Raw genomic sequence first — 22,314 nt, 5'->3', positions numbered from 1 at the left:
CTACTGCCAATGTTTGTCTATGGAGATTGCATGGCTGTATGCTCGATTGTATACACCTGTCAGCAACAGCTGTGGCTGAAATAGCCAAATCCAGTCATTTGAAGGGGTGTCCACATACTTTACATAATCTGATTGTGAGTTGTTTCCAGCATTTGGATGAAAACAATCATTTAAAAAGTAGTGAAATTCACATGAATGATTCCGATAGTGAACAGTGGCAATTTTATGGAATTTAGAATATATGAACATACAGTATGTGCCAGACATATAGAGAACACAATGTTTTATAGGCATACTGTTTGTCACTGAGGGGAATGTAAGGTTTAACCTATAAATAATTATTCCACAGATTTAAAACAGTGCCAGAACCAAACTTCATAATTGAAGTAACATTCAGTTGTACAGGACAGATATTGGCATAAATGACAATAGTTGATAATGGTAAAGCATGTACCTTTTCAAAAGTTATTAACTACCAAAAAGGGACTGTACTGTTTATCTGCGTAACTTTGCCTTTAACTTGAGCTTAGATTCAGCTAGAGAAACACAGATAATAGCCTCAGACAGCCTAGTTCTTAGTGGCATAGATTGTTGTGTATAAAAATAGCCGACAAGGGCGGTTCTTGGTTTGGCATGTCACAAATAATACTTTTGGGCAAACACCCAGGCTTTATCTAAACAGATAATATCTTCATTTGGATTGTCAAACCTCCTTTTAATTTTTTTTTTTAATGTACAATCATGTTAAAAGGACTGCCTAACACTTTAATGCTTTAAGATAAATTATCAGAATATATACATTTGGCTTCCTCTGAAAAGCAGCAAAGAAGCTTCATACATGGATACTTGAAAAAGGGTGGCAAAAAGTGATTCTCACTAAGCTGATAAAACGATTAAGTGCCCATTTCAATGTGTTAATCGAAGGTAGCAAAATTTGTTTCTTTTTTTTTGTTTCAGTGCGTATACAAGTGGGCGAAAGTTTGTTGTTTATCCCTTCTTTCTCCCCTCCCTCGGTTAACCCAGTAAACCTAGTAACAAACTGCAGCCTCCCCTTCCCCACCCCTCCCCTTCATTCTGAAAAAGAGTCATCCTATCCTCAGCCGAACGGGTTCTCTGATTTTAAGATGGAGGTCTCGATGTCGAGGCAGCCCCCCTTGCCGTTCAAGTGTTCTGTGTTGCTGTCGATGCTGTAGCAGCCCTGGACCTCGGTGATGGACGAAGCAGTGTACGAGGCAGACCGCATGGCATCTGAGTGGGCGAAGGTGCTTCCGAACTGGATACGGTACTGGTTCCAATGTCTCCTCAGAACCCCTTGCACCTACCAAGACACGATGTCGACCATAAGATTCAGCACACAGAAAATAAATCAATACATTTAGTAATAAATGACTAGTAATGAATGAACCCTAATTGCAAGACCGTCCATGTATCCTCACACAGTGTTTGCCTGGCCATCTCTCAGGCATTCACAATTACCATATTAACCCTTGACCACTTCATCTGTTCCATAAAGCAACCCCAATTCAAACACAAATAACACATTTGGTAAGAAACCCTCTCAACTGAAGGAAACGTATAGTATTACGCAGAGCCATGAGTGCATAGAACTCCCTTCCATCTTATATAGCGTAAGTGAACAGCAAACCTGGTTTCAAAAAACAAATAAAGCAACACCTCACAGCCTCTCCCCAATGTGACCTACTTGTTGTGTGTATGTACTGACATGTACAGTTGAAGTCGGAAGTTTACATACACTTCGGTTGGAGTCATTAAAACTCGTTTTTCAACCACTCCACACATTTCTTGTTAACGCAGTATAGTTTTGGCAAGTCGGTTAGGCCATCTACTTTGTGCATGACACAAGTCATTTTTCCAACAATTGTTTACAGACAGATTATTTCACTTATAATTCACCGCATCACAACTCCAGTGGGTCAGAAGTTTACATACACTAAGTTGACTGTGCCTTCAAACAGCTTGGAAAATTCCAGAAAATGATGTCATGGCTTTAGAAGCTTCTGGTAGGCTAATTGAGATGATTTGAGTCAATTGGAGGTGTACCTGTGGATGTATTTCGAGGCCTACCTTCAAACTCAGTGCCTCTTTGCTTGACATCATGGGAAAATCTAAATAAATCAGCCAAGACCACAGAAAAAAAATTGTAGACCTCCACAAGTCTGGTTCATCCTTGGGAGCAATTTCCAAACGCCTGAAGGTACCACATTCATCTGTACAAACAATAGTACGCAAGTATAAACACCATGGGACCACGCAGCCGTCATACTGCTCAGGAAGGAGACACGTTCTGTCTCCTAGAGATGAACGTACTTTGGTGCGAAAAGTGCAAATCAATCCCAGAACATTTTATCTGGTCGGATGAAACAAAAATAGAACTGTTTGGCCATAATGACCATCGTTATGTTTGGAGGAAAAAGGGGGAGGCTTGCAAGCCGAAGAACACAATCCCAACCGTAAAGCACGGGGGTGGCAGCATCATGTTGTGGGGGTGCTTTGCTGCAGGAGGGACTGGTGCACTTCACAAAATAGATGGCATCATGAGGAAGAAAAATGATGTGGATATATTCACATTCTTAAAATAAAGTGGTGATCCTAACTGACCTAAGACAGGGACTTTTTACTAGGATTAAATGTCAGGAATTGTGAAAAACTGAGTTGCAATGTATTTGGCTAAGGTGTATGTAAACTTTTGACTTCAACTGTATATAGGGGACAAATCAGATTTGCAACAAGTCTCAAACCATAAATGTTTCTCTTCATTATGCATATCTCTGCTTGTTGGAGATTTTCTGGGGTGGTGTCCCTTTCTCTATCCTTGTCTTTGGACTGGATGGACCAGGAGTCCACAACGGTAATAGTGGCCTGACCGCAAATGGCCCTGTCTCTCTTGTCCAGGGGACAATCGCCGAAACCCCCCCCCAAGGTGTATGTAAACTTCCGACTTCAACTGTATGTGTAACTGATAGATGCAGACACACACACACACACACACACACACACACACACACACGTACGTTAATGTTTTTAAATGTATGTAAATTGTTAAGTGTTTTGTCTGTAATGTCTTTTTCGTTATATGTCAGACCCCAGTAAGACTAGCTATCGCTATTGGCGTCGGCTAATGGGGATCCTAATAAATCAAATCAAATCAGCACTGCTCATACCACTCTGTGGACTGTCCCGTGACTGTCTCTGGATGCCTGCCAATGCTTTAATGATCTTCAATCTGAGAGAATCATCTCCAGAGGCCCACAAGCTCCCATGAAATGCAACTTCCCCAGATGCATCCCCAGGTCAGGTCACCTCCCGGGGAGGATTTGCACAGAGGAAGTTGCCTAACCTTGACTTGATCGCACAGGGAACTGAGGACAATAATGTACAGGGGAGGAGAGGGTCGCAAAATTCCTGAAACGGTCCCCAAATTTCCTGTGAATAAGCTGCAAGGGAATCCTCCAACCTAGAATTCTATATCTGGGATTTCAGAAAACCTGATAAATTAATGTGGGTCAGAATCTTACCTCTCCGTTGAAGAAGCAGAAGATGGTGGCTACCAGCAGACCCTGAGAAAATAAAGCAAACAAGGGAGCCCAGTCAGTGCTTATTGGTGATAAACCCATCGCTTTAACGCCCTGGGAGAATGTCTCAAGCTCTCAAACACCCAAAACAGTCGAGCCGTGGGGCAGAATGCTGATTTTGCCAACTTTGATGCATTTTGGCAGCGGACCTTTCGAGGAGCATGTAAAACGAGGGCGAGAGAGATACAGAGAGAGAGCAGGGAAAGAGAGAGAGCAGGGATAGAGAGAGAGCAGGAATAGAGAGAGAGCAGGGATAGAGAGAGAGAGAGGTACAGAGAGAGAGAGAGTAGAGGCAGAGAGAGAGAGTTGTAATATATTATTTATTGAGCTGATTCAGCCTGGCACCAGAAGGCACTGACTGTACCTCATCATGAGTTGCAGCATTCAACCCTCCTCCTCCCCTCCCAGACAATGACTTATACTTTCTTCAACAGGCCATGAGATAAAGACGCGGGAGTCAAAGGCTAATAGGGCGCCGACCTGGTCTTAATCCAAAAATAAGAGAACACAATAAGAGACGGTGGCTACAGATGACAACTTCAGTTTTAGTGTGGCAATGGGAATGTTACTGCTGCTTACTTCAGAAGGGGTATGGTTCTCTTTTTCTCCCCCATACACCTTAGTATGCACTTACCGACAGTACGTCACTCTGGACAAGAACATATGCCAAATTACTATGTACAAGTCATACTAACCTTGGTTGGAAACATGGAAGATACATTACTGTAAGCCTAGAAATGTATAATGTTATAATCATATGTGAGCTAGGGTAACTAGCAGAGAATAGATAGTCTTACCTGATAATGCATTAAGATGTGCATGATGTAGTCGTAGATCTCAGAGGAAACCCGTCCCTCTGGTTTGTAGGGCAACAGGACGTACTGGATCCCCAGGAGAGGTACCAGAATCAGGGTGGCGCGCACCGCCTTCATGTAGAGACTGGACTCAGCCTGGTGGGTCACCTTCAGCTTGGTGATCAGGACACGCACAATGTTCAACAGAAAGAACAGGTTCACCTTGAAGGATATAGAAAGAGGCCAAATTTGTCAGAATATAGCCATTGAGAGGATATGTTTAACCAAAGAACCCTCAATCACCATACATAAAAAACAAGGAATACTGTTCACAACTGTTAGCAATAGTGTGTTTAATCTTGATGTCATAAAATGGTGCATTATGGGTAATATATACGTTTCTGAACCACGGATACGTTTATTAGTGGAGAGCAGATTAACATAATATTCATTACAATTCTCTAAACAAGGAGAAATCAGGCAGAATTCCTCAAAATAAAGAAACATCAGCACATCTGATAAGACATGCAGCTCTATACCAGATTGGACCCACAGAAAATAATTGCAAACTACAAGAGGATGCTTGATTGTCCGGTTTCCTTTGAAGTCAGACCAATGGTTTTATCAGGTCATTCCTAGAATGCCAAAGGCACATTGCTCTGCCAAATTACTAATGGGCGGGTCACGAATCTATCAACCTACAGGATAGTTCTGTGAAAGTACCTATCTAGATATTTGTTTCCTGGGCTAGTTGAACAAAAACAAAGTGTGGTCTCTTTTTGTCCATAGATTACGTTCAAGGTAAGGAAACAAAAAATGAAAACCACATCCTTGAACACTGCAACCCCTTTCCACTTAAGTTTGCACTCAAGAGAAGCAGGAATATAGCTAGTATTTACATGTACCACAGACTTACCAACAGAGCAGCGCAGATGGGCCCGTGGATGATGTAGAGGAGTGAAGTGTTGGAGCTTATCCAACAACTGTAGGAGGGGAAGAGACAAATTAGCATTCAGGGTCTGCCACCTTCTTTTATGGTTTAAATTTGATTTTACAAGAGCTGCTTACAGGAAATATATTCATAAAATTGGATTGAAAGCTCTAGAAGTGTGCCAACAGGATTCTAATAGGCAATGGATACATGGTAGGGAATACTTGTAGCTGTAATAGAAACTAATTACAGCAAGATGTGTTATGCTGTATGAATAGCTTGTAGTTGAAGAAATGATAAATTCACTGAAAACAATTGTGGTACAAAATACAGTATCTGAATGTAACTCACTTGTCATTGTAGTAGTAACTGCGAGCGATTACATGTATAGATGCTGGAATTAGAGGAAAGCCTGAAAAACAACAGACATCCATTGTCCGTGACAGACAGTGTTACTTCCATGAAATAACATCCAAACTTCACATCAAAATCATATACGGGGCTACGGAGGTATCCCCAAAAACCTACCCCAGCCGAGAAGATAGTACCACATCAAGTGCTGTTTCTCAGCAAACACAGCAACAACGATGAGGGTGTGCAGGTATATCCCTTCACAAAGCATCCAGAAATAGTTGCAACCAAAAAGATAAAGATGGATAAACTGGGACACTTTACAGCTTGTCTGGAAAAAAAAGAAAATAAGGATGTTGGGCATGCAGTTCTGTGCTTACTCTATGAATATCTCTAAAGGCAGCAGCAAATTAGCAGTGTGTATATTGCCATTGCATTGGTGTTTGGCTGTAAAATATACATATTATAATACACAAATAAAATGATCAATCACATAATATCCATCCACCCACCCACCCACCCACTCATCCACTTACAGGGTTTCTTTGTACCAGCTCCTGGTTATTCGCCACAGCGGTCAGCCAGATGATGGTAATGACCGAGTTCAATACAAAGGAGAAGAAGAGGTTTTTGTGGAGAGTGATTCGTTGACAACTTAAACTCCTACAGAAAGGGGAAAAGGTGTAGACTTTTTCATTGTGGCGTTAAAAACAGAAAGTAATTTGGCATCAACTGTCCGCGTCTAAAAACAGATCCAGGAATAAAACATTTTGAGTATTCAATTAGTTCTATTGTTTGTTTCATTTATACTCACTTGAAATAGAAAAATATTCCCAGGGAAATTAATAGCGATGTCAGTGACAAGCCATGACCGATGAGGGCCAAGTAGAATAAATTCATGGCAGTCTGAAAGAGAATAGACACAATAAGCCTCATATTGCCCTAGCATATTACTGTATGTGTTCTGAACTCCCTAAACCCAGCTATATAATGGCAATGCATTGATGAATCAATACAACATTATATTGTAAGTTAAAGTCCCATAGCCCTGATAATCAAAGAGCAAAGAGTATTTTCAAGTACTTAATGTCCATTCAATCAAAATAGCCATCTGGAAGTTTCTGCAGGAGGGCAAAGTGAAATTCCTCACATGCAGCAAGCACTTGCGTTTGAATTAATGGAACATCCATTTGAGAGTTGTTGTTTTTTGGACCACAACGTACCATTCTGCCTTCATTAGTATGCTCGTTGCATCGTGTGTAGTTGGTCCATGTTCGGTTGCTCTCAGGATGCAGAAACCAGTGGCCGTTGTCACTGCATATTTTTGTCACCAATTCTGTAGAGCATTACATCAAAATGTAAGTAGATGAAACTATAAACACATCAAATACAGTCTTCAAAATGCAGAGACTTGAAGTTGCTTTTTCCGAAGTTATCTTTCCTCATAGTACTATCATTTGCAAGTGCTTTAACGTAACAAGGCTTCTGAAGCCTCTAGGGCAGGGCTGCCCAAATCTCTTCCTGGAGATCTACTGTCCTGTGGGTTTTCAGTCCAACCGTAATTTAACACACCTGATTATACTTATTAGCTGCTCAACAAGACCTTAACCTGCAGTATTTACACGGCCGGATAAAAAACGTACCCAATTTCATCTGGTTATTACTACTGCCCAGAAACTAGAATATGCATATAATTATTGGCTTTGGATAGAAAACACCCTAAAGTTTCTAAAACTGTTTGAATGGTGTCTGTGAGTATAACAGAACTCATATGGCAGGCAAAAACCTGAGAAGATTCCTTACAGGAAGTGGCCTGTCTGACCATTCCTTGAGCTTCTTGCCTCTGGTTATTGAAGACTGAGGATCTTTGCTGTAACGTGACACTTCCTACGGCTCCCATAGGCTCTCAGAAGGCGGGAAAAAGCTGAATGATGTAATTCCAGCCCCAGGCTGAAACACATTTGCGCTTTTGGCAAGTGGCCGATCAGAGGACAATGGCCTTAGGCGCATGCACGAGTCGACCCCATGCTTTATTTTCTTTCGTCTTTTTACCTAAACGCAGATTCCCGGTTGGAATATTATCGCTTTTTTACGAGAAAAATGGCATAAAAATTCATTTTAAACAGCGGTTGACATGCTTCGAAGTACGGTAATGGAATATTTAGAATTGTTTTGTCACGAAATGCGTCGTGCTCGTCAACCTTCTTTACCCTTTCGGATAGTGTCTTGAACGCATGAACAAAACGCCGCTGTTTGGATATAACTATGGATTATTTGGGACCAAACCAACATTTGTTATTGAAGTAGAAGTCCTGGGAGTGCATTCTGACGAAGAACACCAAAGGTAATAACATTTTTCTTATAGTAAATCTGACTTTGGTGAGTGCTAAACTTGCTGGGTGTCTAAATAGCTAGCCCTGTGATGCCGGGCTATGTACTTAGAATATTGCAAAATGTGCTTTCACCGAAAAGCTATTTTAAAATCGGACATATCGAGTGCATAGAGGAGTTCTGTATCTATAATTCTTAAAATAATTGTTATGCTTTTTGTGAACGTTTATCGTGAGTAATTTAGTACATTTTTTGTAAATTCACCGGAAGTTTGCGGGGGGTATGCTAGTTCTGAACGTCACATGCTAATGTAAAAAGCTGGTTTTTGATATAAATATGAACTTGATTGAACAAAACATGCATGTATTGTATAACCTGTTATGGCTAGGGGGCAGTATTTTCACGGCTGGATAAAAAACGTACCCGATTTAATCTGGTTACCACTCCTACCCAGTAACTAGAATATGCATATACTTATTACATATGGATAGAAAACACCCTAAAGTTTCTAAAACTGTTTGAATGGTGTCTGTGAGTATAACAGAACTCATTTGGCAGGCAAAAACCTGACAAGGTTTCATGCAGGAAGTGGCCTGTCTGACAAGGTGTCGTTCTTCTTGTCTCTGTTTATTGAAGAGTGAGGATCTTAGCTGTCCCGTGACACTTCCTACGGCTGCCATAGGGTCTCAGAAGGCGGTAAAAAGCTGAATTGTGGCTGTGCAGGCTCTGGCTGAAAAAAAGTAGCGCGTTTGGGTAGTGGCTGGTTACAGTACTGTGAGACTCAGGCTCGTGCCCGCGTCGACCGAAAGCTTTGTTTACTTTCCTCTGTTTAGCTAAAAGGAGATTCCCGGTCGGAATATTATCGCTTTTTTTACGAGAAAAATGGTATAAAAATGGATTTTAAACAGCGGTTGACATGCTTCGAAGTACGGTAATGGAATATTTAGATTTTCTTTGTCACGAATTGCGCCATGCGCACGACCCTGATTTACCATTTCAGATAGTGTCTGGGACGCACGAACAAAACGCCGCTATTCGGATATAACGATGGATTATTTTGGACCAAACCAACATTTGTTATTGAAGTAGCAGTCCTGGGAGTGCATTCTGACGAAGACAACAAAAGGTAATCAATCTTTTATAATAGTAAATCTGATATTGGTGAGTGCTAAACTTGCCGGGTGTCTAAATAGCTAGCCCGTGATGCCTGGGCTATGTACTTAGAATATTGCAAAATGTGCTTTCACCAAAAAGCTATTTTAAAATCGGACATATCGAGTGCATAGAGGAGTTCTGTATCTATAATTCTTAAAATAATTGTTATGCTTTTTGTGAACGTTTATCGTGAGTAATTTAGTAAATTCACCGGCAGTGTTCGGTGGGAATGCTAGTCACATGCTAGTCACATGCTAATGTAAAAAGCTGGTTTTTGATATAAATATGAACTTGATTGAACAAAACATGCATGTATTGTATAACATAATGTCCTAGGGTTGTCATCTGATGAAGATCATCAAAGGTTAGTGCTGCATTTAGCTGTCTTCTGGGTTTTTGTGACATTATATGCGAGCTTGAAAAATGGGTGTCTGATTATTTCTGGCTTGGTACTCTGCTGACATAATCTAATGTTTTGCTTTTGTTGTAAAGCCTTTTTGAAATCGGACAGTGTGGTTAGATAAAGGAGAGTCTTATCTTTAAAATGCTGTGAAATAGTCATATGTTTGAAAAATTGAAGATTTTGTATTTTTAAGGAATTTGTAATTCGCGCCACGCCTATCATTGGATATTGGAGCAGGTGTTCCGCTAGCGGAACGTCTAGATGTAAGAGGATAACATAATATCCTAGGTGTGTCATCTGATGAAGATCATCAAAGGTTAGTGCTGCATTTAGCTGTCTTCTGGGTTTTTGTGACATTATATGCTAGCTTGAAAAATGGGTGTCTGATTATTTCTGGCTGGGTACTCTGCTGACATAATCTAATGTTTTGCTTTCGTTGTAAAGCCTTTTTGAAATCGGACAGTGTGGTTAGATTAACGAGAGTCTTGTCTTTAAAATGGTGTAAAATAATCATCTGTTTGAGAAATTGAAGTAATAGCATTTCTAAGGTATTTGAATAATGCGCCACAGGATTCCACTGGCTGTTACGTAGGTGGGACGACTTCGTCCCACTGGCCCTAGAGAAGTTAACTAGCTGAATCAGATACGCTAAATTAGGGTTGGACTGAAAACCTACAGGACAGTAGATCTCCAGGAAGAGGGTTGGGCATCCCTGCTCTAGGGCTTGAATACAAAGGAAAGCACATTGGAAAAGGCATTTGATCTGCCTCAAACCCAGTGTTTTTCAATGTTGATCCTGGGAGACCCACTGTAGGTTGAACTTCACTACCACTGATATCACTCAATTAGACCAAGGGTCTCCTACTCCCGTCCTGGAGAGGCAGCCTATAGGGAGGAAGTTAGGGACCTGGCAGTGTGTTGCCAGGACAACAACTTCTCCCTCAATGTCAGCAAGACAAAGGAGTTGATCGTGGACTACAGGAAATGGAGGGGCGAGCACGCCCCCATCCACATCGATGGGGCCGTAGTGGAGCGGGTCGAGAGCTTCAAGATCCTTGGTGTCCACATCACTAAGGAATTAACATGGTCAACACACACCTATACAGTTGTGAAGGGGCCACAACTTTGTGGGAGGCTGAAAAGATTTGGCATGGACCCTTAGATCCTCAAAAAGTTCTAGAGCTGCACCTGAGAGCATCTTGAATGGCTGCATCACCCTTGGTACGGAAACTGCAAGGCACTACAGAGAGTGGTGAGTACGCCCCAGTACATCACTGGGGCCAAGCTCCCTGCCATCCAGGACCTCTGTACCAGGCGTCAGAGGAAGACCCCAAAAATGTTCAAAGATTCCAGCTACTCAAGCCATTGACTGTTCTTTCTGCTACCGCACAGCATGCTGAACTTGGGCTCCCGAGTGACGCAGCGATCTAAGGCACTGCATCTCAGTGCTAGAAGTTTCACTACAGACCCTGGATCGATTACAGGCTGTATCACAACCGGCTGTGATTGGGAGTCCCATAGGGCGGCACACAATTGGCCCAGCATAGTTAGGGTTTGGCCGGGGTAGGCCGTCATTGTAAATAAGAATTTGTTCTTGTTTGAATTGCCTAGTTAAATAAAAAAAAACAGTGCACCAAGTCTGGGACCGTGAACAGTTTCTACCCCCACTGCTAAATAGCTAATCAGATGGCTACAGAGACTACCTGCATTGACCCTTTCTTGCACTAACTCTCTGGCATTGACTATGCACACACACTGGACTCGACCCACACACTCACACATACTACACTGACACTCCAACACACACATACACTTTTTTGCACAAACTCTCCTGCACTGACTCCCACATTTTTTTATGTATTACTTCTTACATTGTTACCCCAGGAAATCTTAAATCTTATTACATACAGCTGGGAAGAACTATTGGACATAAGAGCAACGTCAACTTACCAACATTACGACCAGGAATACGACTTTCCTGAAGCGGATCCTCTGTTCGGACCACCACCCAGGACAATGGAGCTAATTCCAGTAGCCAACCCAAAACAATGATGCCGCAGAAGTGGCAGATGAAGCGGCCACCTGGCCAGGCTCCATAGACGTGCACATCGCACATCGTATACTACTAGCCAATGTCCAGTCTCTTGACAACAAGGTAGACAAAATTCGAGCAAGGGTTGCCTTCCAGAGAGACATCAGAGATTGTAACATTCTCTGTTTCACGGAAACATGGCTCTCTCGGGATATGTTGTCGGAATCGGTTCAGCCACCGGGCTTCTCCATGAATGGCGCTGACAGAGATAAACACCTCTCTGGGAAGAAGAAGGGCGGGGTTGTATGCTTTATGATTAACGACTCATGGTGTAATCATAACAACATACAGGAACTCAAGTCCTTCTGCTCACCCGATCTAGAATTCCTTACAATCAAGTGCTGGGAATTCTACCTACCAAGACAATTCTCGTCAGTTATAGTCACAGCTGTGTATATTCCCCCTCAAGCAGACACCAAGACGGCCATCAAGGAACTTCACTGGACGATATGCAAACTGGAAACCATACATCCTGAGGCTGCATTTATTGTAGCTAGGGATTTTAACAAAGCAAATTTGAGAACAAGTCTACCTAAATTCTTCCAGCATACTGATTGCGCTACGCGCATGCGCAATACCCTCGACCACTGCTACTCTAACTTCCGTGATGCATACAAAGCCCTCCCCCGCTCTCCCTTTGGCAAATCCGACCACGATGCCATCTTGCTCCTTCCGTGTTATAGACAGAAACTCAAACAGGATGTGCCAGTGACAAGAAACATTCAACGTTGGTCCGACCAATCGGAAGCCACGCTTCAAAATTGTTTTGATCACGCGGACTGGAATATGTTCTGGTAGCCTCAGAGAACAACATCGACCTATACGTTGACTCGATGAGTGCGTTTATAAAGAAGTGGATTGGAGATGTTGTACCCACTGTGACTATTCAAACATAATGTAACGCCCTGGCCATAGAGAGGGGTTTTTGTTCTTTATTTTTGGTTAGGCCAGGGTGTTACATTGGGTGGGCGTTCTATGTTCATTTTTCTATGGTTTTGTATTTCTTTGTTTTGGGCCGTGTGTGGCTCCCAATCAGGCACAGCTGTCGTTCGTTGTTGCTGATTGGGAGTCACACATAAGGAGCCTGTTTTTCCTTTGGGTTTTGTGGGGGATTGTTTCTGTTTCGTGTTTGCACCTGACAGTACTGTTTGGCTGTCGGTTTTCTTGTTTTTGTATAGTGTTCACTTTGTTTAATAAATTCCTGAAGATGAACACTAACTCCGCTGCACCTTCGTCTACTCTCTCTTCCGACGGCCGTTACACCTAACCAGAAACCGTGGATGGATGGCGGCATTCGCACAAAACTGAAAGCGTGATCCACCGCATTTAACCATGGAAAGAGGTCTGGGAATATGTCTGAATATAAACAGTGTAGCTATTCCCTCCGCAAGGCAATCAAACAAGCGAAATGCCAGTACACGGACAAGGTTGAGTTGCAATTCAACGGCTCAGACATGAGACGTATGTGGCAGGGTCTACAGGAAATCATGGACTACAAAAATAAATCCAGCCACGTCACGGACACTGACGTCACGCTTCCAGACAAACTAAACACCTTCTTTTGCATGCTTCGAGGATAATACAATGCCAGCATCACAGCCCGCTAACAAGGACTGCGCACCCCCTCCTTCTCCGTGGCTGACGTGAGTAAAAGATTTAAACGTGTTAACCCCTGCAAGGCTGCTGGCCCAGACAGCATCCCTAGCCACGTCCTCAAAGGATGCGCAGACCAGCTGGCTGTTGTGTTTATGGACATATTCAATCGCTCCCTATCCCAGTCTGTTGTCCCCACATGCTTCAAGATGGCTACCATTGTTCCTGTACCCAAGAAGTCAAAGATAACTGAACTAAATGACTACCGCCCCGTAGCACTCACTTCTGTCATCATGAAGTGCTTTGAGAGACTAGTCAAGGATCATATCACCTCCACCTTACCGGCCACCCTAGACACACTTCAGTTTGCATACCGCCCCAACAGGTCCACAGACGACGCAATCGCTATCACACTGCACACTACCCTATCCCATCTGGACAAAAGGAATACTTATGTAAGAATACTGTTCTTTGACTACAGCTCAGCATTCAATACCATAGTACACTCCAAGCTCAACATCAAGCTGGAGGCCCTGAGTCTCAACCCCGCACTGTGCAATTGGGTCCTGGACTTTCTGACGTGCCGCCTACAGGTGGTGAATTTAGGAAACAACATCTCCACTTCGCTGACCCTCAACACTGGGGCCCCACAAGAGTGTGTGCTCAGCCCCCTCCTGTACTCCCTTTTCACCTAGAACAAAATCCTGCGGTTTATTAGTTCAGCATATCTACTTAGTACCAGTGAACTGGAACACCCTGAATCTGCAGCATTAGAAGTATTCTAAGACAGAACATGACGCAGAAGGCACAAAATAAGTTAGAGGAAAAACTAAAAGAAATGGAGCAACTTATTCAAGAAAGATCAAGTGTAATATATTCTAAAAATAAAGCCAACTGGATGGAAAATGGGGAAAAACACAACAAAACATTTTTTTCTCTTCCACATCGAACCAAAAACAATTTACAGAAACTTGTTACAAATGATGGAGTCATCCATGATTCACCAAACAACATTTTGAAATACAATACAATTCAATAAAAAAATGATACAACTTTTACATTACCATGTAGTTTACCAATCAAATGTTCCAACTGTGAAGTACTCAGTACTTATATACCGAAAGAAATAAATTATTTCACTGCAATATATTTGAATAGAAAGTTAGCCAAATTAGATATGATTTATGCTACCACACCTGTCTACATAGATGGTAAATTCGCTCTGGCTATCTACTCCGATTTCAGACATGGGTAAAATAGTCTAGCTAGCTACATTTTCAGATATTACAAGTTTCTAATTTTGACAGAAAGTAGTTTTCATTTCAAGTTAAATTGTACAGTTAGCTAGCTAGCTAACGTTAGCTGGCTGGCTCACTGGCTAACATTACGTGTATGATCTTATTATTCGTATCTCAGCACAATTAGCTTTTGCTAGTTATAGCCTAATGCTAGCTAGCTAATATTGAACCTGGTTGGTTAGCTACCTGCAGATTCATGCAGGGCTGTAACGTCATGAGTTGGGATTATGGTTTGTTGTTTACCTAGCTAGCTACATGTCTTAACATAAGACTCCACTATGCAAGTAGCCATTTCATTAGAATGTCACTACAACAACTGTTGACAGACATAGCTGGTAAATTCGCTCTGGCTATCTACTCCGATTTTTCAGAGCACTGTGCCAGAGCGCCAAATAACTGACGAATTTATGAAAGCTCAACCCTCATTGAATATGGTCGGTGTCAGTAAATATTGGCAAAAGAGTGTAAATTGTTGCCAGCAGCACAGTTGCAGTCGCCAATGCTGTGGATACCATAAAAACTGCCTAACCAGCTCTGCTAGGTCGAGTAAAATGGTCAGTGAGCTGTTCTCTCATTTCTGTCTGGAAGTAGATAGTAAGCTAGCTAATGTTAGCCAGTTAGCTTGGGTGCTTGACTGTTGTTGTTGGGACAGAACGCTTGGATGGGTGGGGATATGCGCTTAAGAGGGTGTGAACGATGCTGAATGGGTGTAGACAAAGATCTCTCCCGTAGGTACTAAAACATTCAAAGGCCATTTTCTCAAAAGTGAGTTTACAATTTTATCAACTTTCAAAGCAGAATTACTTTCCCATTGTTTCTCAAATGCAGTGTATGATATAACACAATTTCAAATTATGCTACATTAGACCGAATCAAGGCGGTCGGTCACAAATAAAAAAGAAGAGACAGAATCATTAGATCACTTGTTTCGGTACTGCTCATATGTAGCTTGTTTTTGATCGCAGGTTCAGGAATAGCTGAAAAAAATTCAACTTTTACTTGGAGCCAACTCTGCAAATAGCACTGCTGGGTGATTTGTTAATCATAGTCAATCGATCAGTAATATAAAAATACTCTTAGCAAAGGTGTTTATCTTAAATTTACAATCTGTAGAAATTATGAGAAATACAAGCTTCAGAACTTCTGTGAAACATCACAGCACAATGGAAAAATGGATGGTCTTCAGAGATAGATGAGAGGGGTTGAGGGTAGCTGTAGGTTGGGACTAAAAACAAACAAAAGATGACTAATGTTAAATATACTGTCCATAAAATGTATGTAGTATGTATACGCTGGAAGTGGACGCCAAAGTATTGTTGTCCATTAGCTTACTCCAATTAGGGGAGAGGTTGTAGGGTTAGGGGAAAATAATAAAGAAGGGATATATATGTAATTAGTTTACTCCAATTAGGGAAGGGGTGGTAGGGATAGAGGAAAATAATAAAAAAGGAATATCTAAAATATCTTTAAATAATATATATTTACAAAAACTAAATATGGGAAATTGGAAATGATGCAGACAATTACATTGATAGCAGCCACAATCTATCAAAAAAAAAGAATAAATAGGACAGCACATGACACATCTGAAATAGCTAGAATGATTCAAAGTTACATTTTGGGCATTAAATTGAGCATTGTTGATGGGAGGTATGGGTTGAAATGACATGGGTCCACAATCCCCAGGAACTCCAGCCTATGTCACTGGGCACTTCGTGGGCTTCGGGGGTTACCTGAGGGGTCAAAGTCCTGGAAGTAGTCAGGGCAGTACTGCTCTGAAGTGAAGCCTGCCTCTGTGTCGTCCCAGCACAGCCACCCATCCCAAGTCCGGTTACACACTGGCCCTGCAACATAGAAACCATCAGAGAAGAAACCTGTTCAAATAAAGCAGGAACACTGAGAGGTGAGGTCACTGACACTGTCTGTTACACTAATCAACACTGTGGTTCACCGAAGCAGGTCAAGCCTATATGCAGTTTAAATCAATATGTGATGTATGTGATACAGTGTCTTCAGAAAGTATTCACACCCCTTTACTTTTTCTTACATTTTGTTGTGTTACAGCTTGAATTAAACATCAATTAAATTTTAGATTTTTTTTTTGTAACAAGTCACATAATTTTATTACGTTTGCAATTGCAACAAATAATCTGCTCAGACCCCAACCAAGGAGCATTAAAAGTCGTGCTATAAATTCTCAGACAACCCAAAGATTCCTTGATGCCCTTCCAGACTTCCTCTGCCTACCCAAGGACGTCAGAGGACAAAAATCAGTTAACCACCTAACCGAGGAACTCAATTTAACCTTGCGCAATACCCTAGATGCAGTTGCACCCCTAAAAACTAAAAACATCTGTCATAAGAAACTAGCTCCCTGGTATACAGAAAATACACGAGCTCTGAAGCAAGCTTCCAGAAAATTGGAACGGAAATGGCGCCACACCAAACTGGAAGTCTTCCGACTAGCTTGGAAAGACAGTACCGTGCAGTATCGAAGAGCCCTCACTGCTGCTCGATCATCCTATTTTTCCAACTTAATTGAGGAAAATAAGAACAATCCGAAATTTATTTTTGATACTGTCGCAAAGCTAACTAAAAAGCAGCCTTCGCAAATGGAGGATGGCTTTCACTTCAGCAGTAATAAATTTATGAACTTCTTTGAGGAAAATATCATGATCATTAGAAAGCAAATTACAGACTCCTCTTTAAATCTGGGTATTCCTCCAAAGCTCCATTGTCCTGAGTCTACACAACTCTGCCAGGACCTAGGATCAAGGGAGATACTAAAGTGTTTTAGTACTATATCTCTTGACACAATGATGAAAATAATCATGGCCTCCAAACCCTCAAGCTGCATACTGGACCCTATTCCAACTAAACTACTGAAAGAGCTGCTTCCTGTGCTTGGCCCTCCTATGTTGAACATAATAAACGGCTCTCTATCCACCGGATGTGTACCAAGCTCACTAAAAGTGGCAGTAATAAAGCCTCTCTTGAAAAAGCCGAATCTTGATCCAGAAATTATAAAAAACTATCGGCCTATATCGAATCTTCCATTCCTCTCAAAATTTTTAGAAAAAGCTGTTGCACAGCAACTCACTGCCTTCCTGAAGACAAACAATGTATACGAAACGCTTCAGTCTGGTTTTAGACCCCATCATAGCACTGAGACTGCACTTGTGAAGGTGGTAAATGACCTTTTAATGACGTCAGACCGAGGCTCTGCATCTGTCCTCGTGCTCCTAGATCTTAGTGCCGCTTTTGATACCATCGATCACCACATTCTTTTGGAGAGATTGGAAACCCAAATTGGTCTACATGGACAAGTTCTGGCCTGGTTTAGATCTTATCTGTCGGAAAGATATCAGTTTGTCTCTGTGAATGGTTTGTCCTCTGACAAATCAACTGTAAATTTCGGTGTTCCTCAAGGTTCCGTTTTAGCACCACTATTGTTTTCACTATATATTTTACCTCTTGGGGATGTCATTCGAAAACATAATGTTAAATTTCACTGCTATGCGGACGACACACAGCTGTACATTTCAATGAAACATGGTGAAGCCCCAAAATTGCCCTCGCTAGAAGCCTGTGTTTCAGACATAAAGAAGTGGATGGCTGCAAACTTTCTACTTTTAAACTCGGACAAAACAGAGATGCTTGTTCTAGGTCCCAAGAAACAAAGAGATCTTCTGTTGAATCTGACAGTTAATCTGGATGGTTGTACAGTCGTCTCAAATAAAACTGTGAAGGACCTCGGCGTTACTCTGGACCCTGATCTCTCTTTTGAAGAACATATCAAGACTGTTTCAAGGACAGCTTTTTTCCATCTACGTAACATTGCAAAAATCAGAAACTTTCTGTCCAAAAATGACGCAGAAAAATTAATCCATGCTTTTGTTACTTCTAGGCTGGACTACTGCAATGCTCTACTTTCCGGCTACCCAGATAAAGCACTAAATAAACTTCAGTTAGTGCTAAATACCGCTGCTAGAATCCTGACTAGAACCAAAAAATTTGATCATATTACTCCAGTGCTAGCCTCCCTACACTGGCTTCCTGTTAAGGCAAGGGCTGATTTCAAGGTTTTACTGCTAACCTACAAAGCATTACATGGGCTTGCTCCTACCTATCCTTCCGATTTGGTCCTGCCGTACATACCTACACGTACGCTACGGTCACAAGACGCAGGCCTCCTAATTGTCCCTAGAATTTCTAAGCAAACGGCTGGAGGTAGGGCTTTCTCCTATAGAGCTCCATTTTTATGGAATGGTCTGCCTACCAATGTGAGAGACGCAGACTCAGTCTCAACCTTTAAGTCTTTACTGAAGACTTATCTCTTCAGTAGGTCCTATGATTAAGAATAGTCTGGCCCAGGAGTGTGAAGGTGAACGGAAAGGCTGGAGCAACGAACCGCCCTTGCTGTCTCTGCCTTGCTGGTTCCCCTCTTTCCACTGGAATTCTCTGCCTCTAACCCTTTTACAGGGGCTGAGTCACTGGCTTACTGGTGTTCTTCCATGCCGTCCATGGGAGGGGTGCGTCACTTGAGTGGGTTGAGTCACTGACGTGGTCTTACTGTCTGGGTTGGCGCCCCCCCTTGGGTTGTGCCATGGCGGAGATAGTTGTGGGCTATACTCGGCCTTGTCTTAGGACGGTAAGTTGGTGGTTGGAGACATCCCTCTAGTGGTGTAGGGGCTGTGCTTTGGCAAAGTGGGTGGGGTTATATCCTGCCTGTTTGGCCCTGTCCGGGGGTATCATCGGATGGGGCCACAGTGTCTTCTGATCCCTCCTGTCTCAGCCTCCAGTATTTATGCTGCAGTAGTTTATGTGTCGGGGGCTAGGGTCAGTCTGTTACATCTGGAGTATTTCTCTTGTCTTATCCGGTGTCCTGTGTGAATTTAAATATGCTCTCTCTAATTCTCTCTTTCTCTCTTTCTGTCTTTCTCTCGGAGGACCTGAGCCCTAGGACCATTCCTCAGGACTACCTGGTATGATGACTCCTTGCTGTTCCCAGTCCACCTGGCCGTGCTGCTGCTCCAGTTTCAACTGTTCTGCCTGCGGCTATGGAACCCTGACCTGTTCACCGGACGTGCTTGTTGCACCCTCGACAACTACTATGATTATTATTATTTGACCATGCTGGTCATTTATGAACATTTTAACATTTTAACATCTTGATCATGTTCTGTTATAATATCCACCCTGCACAGCCAGAAGAGGACTGGCCACCCCTCATAGCCTGGTTCCTCTCTAGGTTTCTTCCTAGGTTTTTGGCCTTTCTAGGGAGTTTTTCCTAGGGAGTTTTTCCTAGCCACCGTGCTTCTTTCACATGCTTTGCTTGCTGTTTGGGGTTTTAGGCTGGGTTTCTGTACAGCACTTTGAGATATCAGCTGATGTACGAAGGGCTATATAAAAAATACATTTGATTTGAAAATTTGATAATAAGTTGCATGGACTGAATCTGTGTGCAATAATAGTATTTAACATGATTTTTTTCATGACTGCCTCATCTCTATATCCCACACATACAATTATCTGTAAGGTCAACAATGGCGCCGGAGAAAAAGGCTGACGTTTTACGTGTCCGCAACCGATTATGTTTTTTGTTCGTTTATTTGCATTGTTTGTAACTTATTTTTGATTTATTTTGTACATAATGTTGCCGTTACCGTCTCTTATGACCGAAAAGAACTTCTGGACATCAGGACTGCGAGTCTGACAAGCCCAACGCAAATGATATACTGCTTTCTCGGGAACAGGCCCAGATCCCCGTGATTTGCTTGAAGAGGATGAGGAGAAAAAGGGGCCAGAGGGCGGGCTGCCTTCTGAGAATTCGTAGGCAATCGAATAAACCTCCACTTCTTTCCATTCTGCTAGCAAACGTGAAATCTTTGGAGAATAAAATAGATGACCTATGCGCAAGATTAAACTACCAACGGGACATTCAAAACTGTGATATCTTCACAGAGTCGTGGCTGAACGACGACACTATCAACATGTTGCTGGCTGGTTATATGCTGTACAGGCAGGATAGAACAGTGGCGTCTGGTAAGACAAGTGGCGGCGGACTATGTATTAGAGCGGGACTCTAACCCGGAAGCTTATAAGAAATCGCGCTATGCCCACAGACGAACCACCAAACAGGCAAAGCGTCAATACAGGACTAAGATCGAATCGTACTCACTGGCTCTGACGCTCGTCGGATGTGGCAGGGCTTGCAAACCATTACAGACTACAAAGTGAAGCACAGCCGAGAGCAGCCCAGTGACACAAGTCAACATTCACAACATTCACAAGGCCGCGGGGCCAGACGGATTACCAGGACGTGTACTGCGAGCATGCGCTGACCAACTGGCAAGTGTTTTCACTGACATTTTCAACCTTTCCCTGTCCGAGTTTGTAATCCCAACATGTTTTTAGCAGACCACCATAGTGCTTGTGCCTAAGAACTACTTAAATGACTACCGACCCATAGCACTCACGTCTGTAGCCATGAAGTGCTTTGGAAGGCTGCTCATGGCTCACATCAACACCATTATCCCAGAAACCCTAGACCCACTCCAATTTCCAATTTGCAAACCGCCCCAACAGATCCACAGATGATGCAACCTTTATTGCATTCCACACAGCCCTTTCCCACCTGGACAAAAGGAACACCTATGTGAGAATGCTATTCATTGACTATAGCTCAGCGTTCAACACAACAGTGTCCTCAAAGCTCATCAATAAGCTAAGGACCCTGAGACTAAACACCTCCCTCTGCAACTGGATCCTGGACTTCCTGACAGGCCGCCCCCAGGTGGTAAGGAAAGGTAACAACACATCCGCCATGCTGATCCTCAACACAGGGGCCCCTCAGGGGTGCGTGCTCAGTCTCCTCCTGTACTCCATGTTCACTCATGACTGCACGGCCAGGCACGACTACAACACCATCATCAAGTTTGCTGATGACACAACAGTGATCACAGACAACGACGAGGAGGTGGTCAGAGACCTGGCCGTGTGGTGCCAGGACAACAACCTCTCCCTCAACGGGCACGACAAAACCTATTCCCCCTCAGGAGACTGAAAAGATTTGGCATGGTTCCTCAAAAGGTTCTACAGCTGCACCATCGAGAGCATCCTGACTGGTTGCATCACTGCCTGGTATGGAAATTGCTCGGCCTCCGACCGCAAGGCGCTACAGAGGGTAGTGCAAACGGCCCACTACATCACTGGGGCCAAGCTTCCTGCCATCCAGGACCTCTATACCAGGCGGTGTCAGAGGAAGGCCCTACAAATTGTCAAATACTCCAGCCACCCTAGTCATAGACTGTTCTCTCTGCAACCGCATGACAAGCGATAACGGAGCGCCAAGTCTAGGTCCAAGAGGCTTCTAAGCAGCTTCCACCCCCAAGCCAGAAGACTCCTGAACATCTAATCAAATGGCTACCCAGACTATTTGTATTGCCCCCCCCCCCTTGTTTTACACTGCTGCTACTCTCTGTTGTTACCATATTCACTTTAATTACTCTACCTACATGTACATATTACCTCAACTAACCTCTCCGCACATTGACTCTGAACCGGTACCCCCCTGTTACAGTATATAGTCTCGCTGTTGTTATTTTACTGCTGCTCTTTAATTACTTGTTACTTTTATTTCTTATTGTTAACCGTATTTTTTTTTAAACTGCATTGTTGGTTAGGGGCTCGTAAGTAAGTATTTCACTGTTTCACCTGTTGTATTCGGCGCATGTGACTAATACAATTTGATTTGATTTTAAGGTCTCTCAG

General features: G+C 42.7%; 1 protein-coding gene across 3 annotated transcripts in view; it reads right to left on the bottom strand.

Moving 5' to 3' along the window:
- Positions 1-205: 205 nt before the first annotated feature.
- Positions 206-22,314, bottom strand: part of LOC106581932 (calcitonin gene-related peptide type 1 receptor) — a 58,802-nt gene continuing 36,693 nt past the window's right edge. For all 3 annotated transcript variants that reach the window (XM_014164440.2, XM_014164439.2, XM_014164441.2), the window contains exons 4-13: positions 16,275-16,385; positions 6,893-7,005; positions 6,484-6,575; positions 6,206-6,332; positions 5,847-6,000; positions 5,670-5,730; positions 5,304-5,370; positions 4,391-4,609; positions 3,537-3,578; positions 206-1,318 (exon numbers count right to left, since the gene is read on the bottom strand). In XM_014164440.2, the coding sequence (XP_014019915.1) occupies positions 1,097-1,318; positions 3,537-3,578; positions 4,391-4,609; positions 5,304-5,370; positions 5,670-5,730; positions 5,847-6,000; positions 6,206-6,332; positions 6,484-6,575; positions 6,893-7,005; positions 16,275-16,385 (1,208 nt within the window). In that variant the 3' untranslated portion in view covers positions 206-1,096. The remainder of the gene's footprint in view (positions 1,319-3,536; positions 3,579-4,390; positions 4,610-5,303; positions 5,371-5,669; positions 5,731-5,846; positions 6,001-6,205; positions 6,333-6,483; positions 6,576-6,892; positions 7,006-16,274; positions 16,386-22,314) is intronic.

This window comes from Salmo salar, chromosome ssa21 (assembly GCF_905237065.1).
Source record: "Salmo salar chromosome ssa21, Ssal_v3.1, whole genome shotgun sequence".
NCBI classification, from domain to species: domain Eukaryota; kingdom Metazoa; phylum Chordata; class Actinopteri; order Salmoniformes; family Salmonidae; genus Salmo; species Salmo salar.
This window is presented reverse-complemented; position numbering and strand designations above follow the sequence as displayed.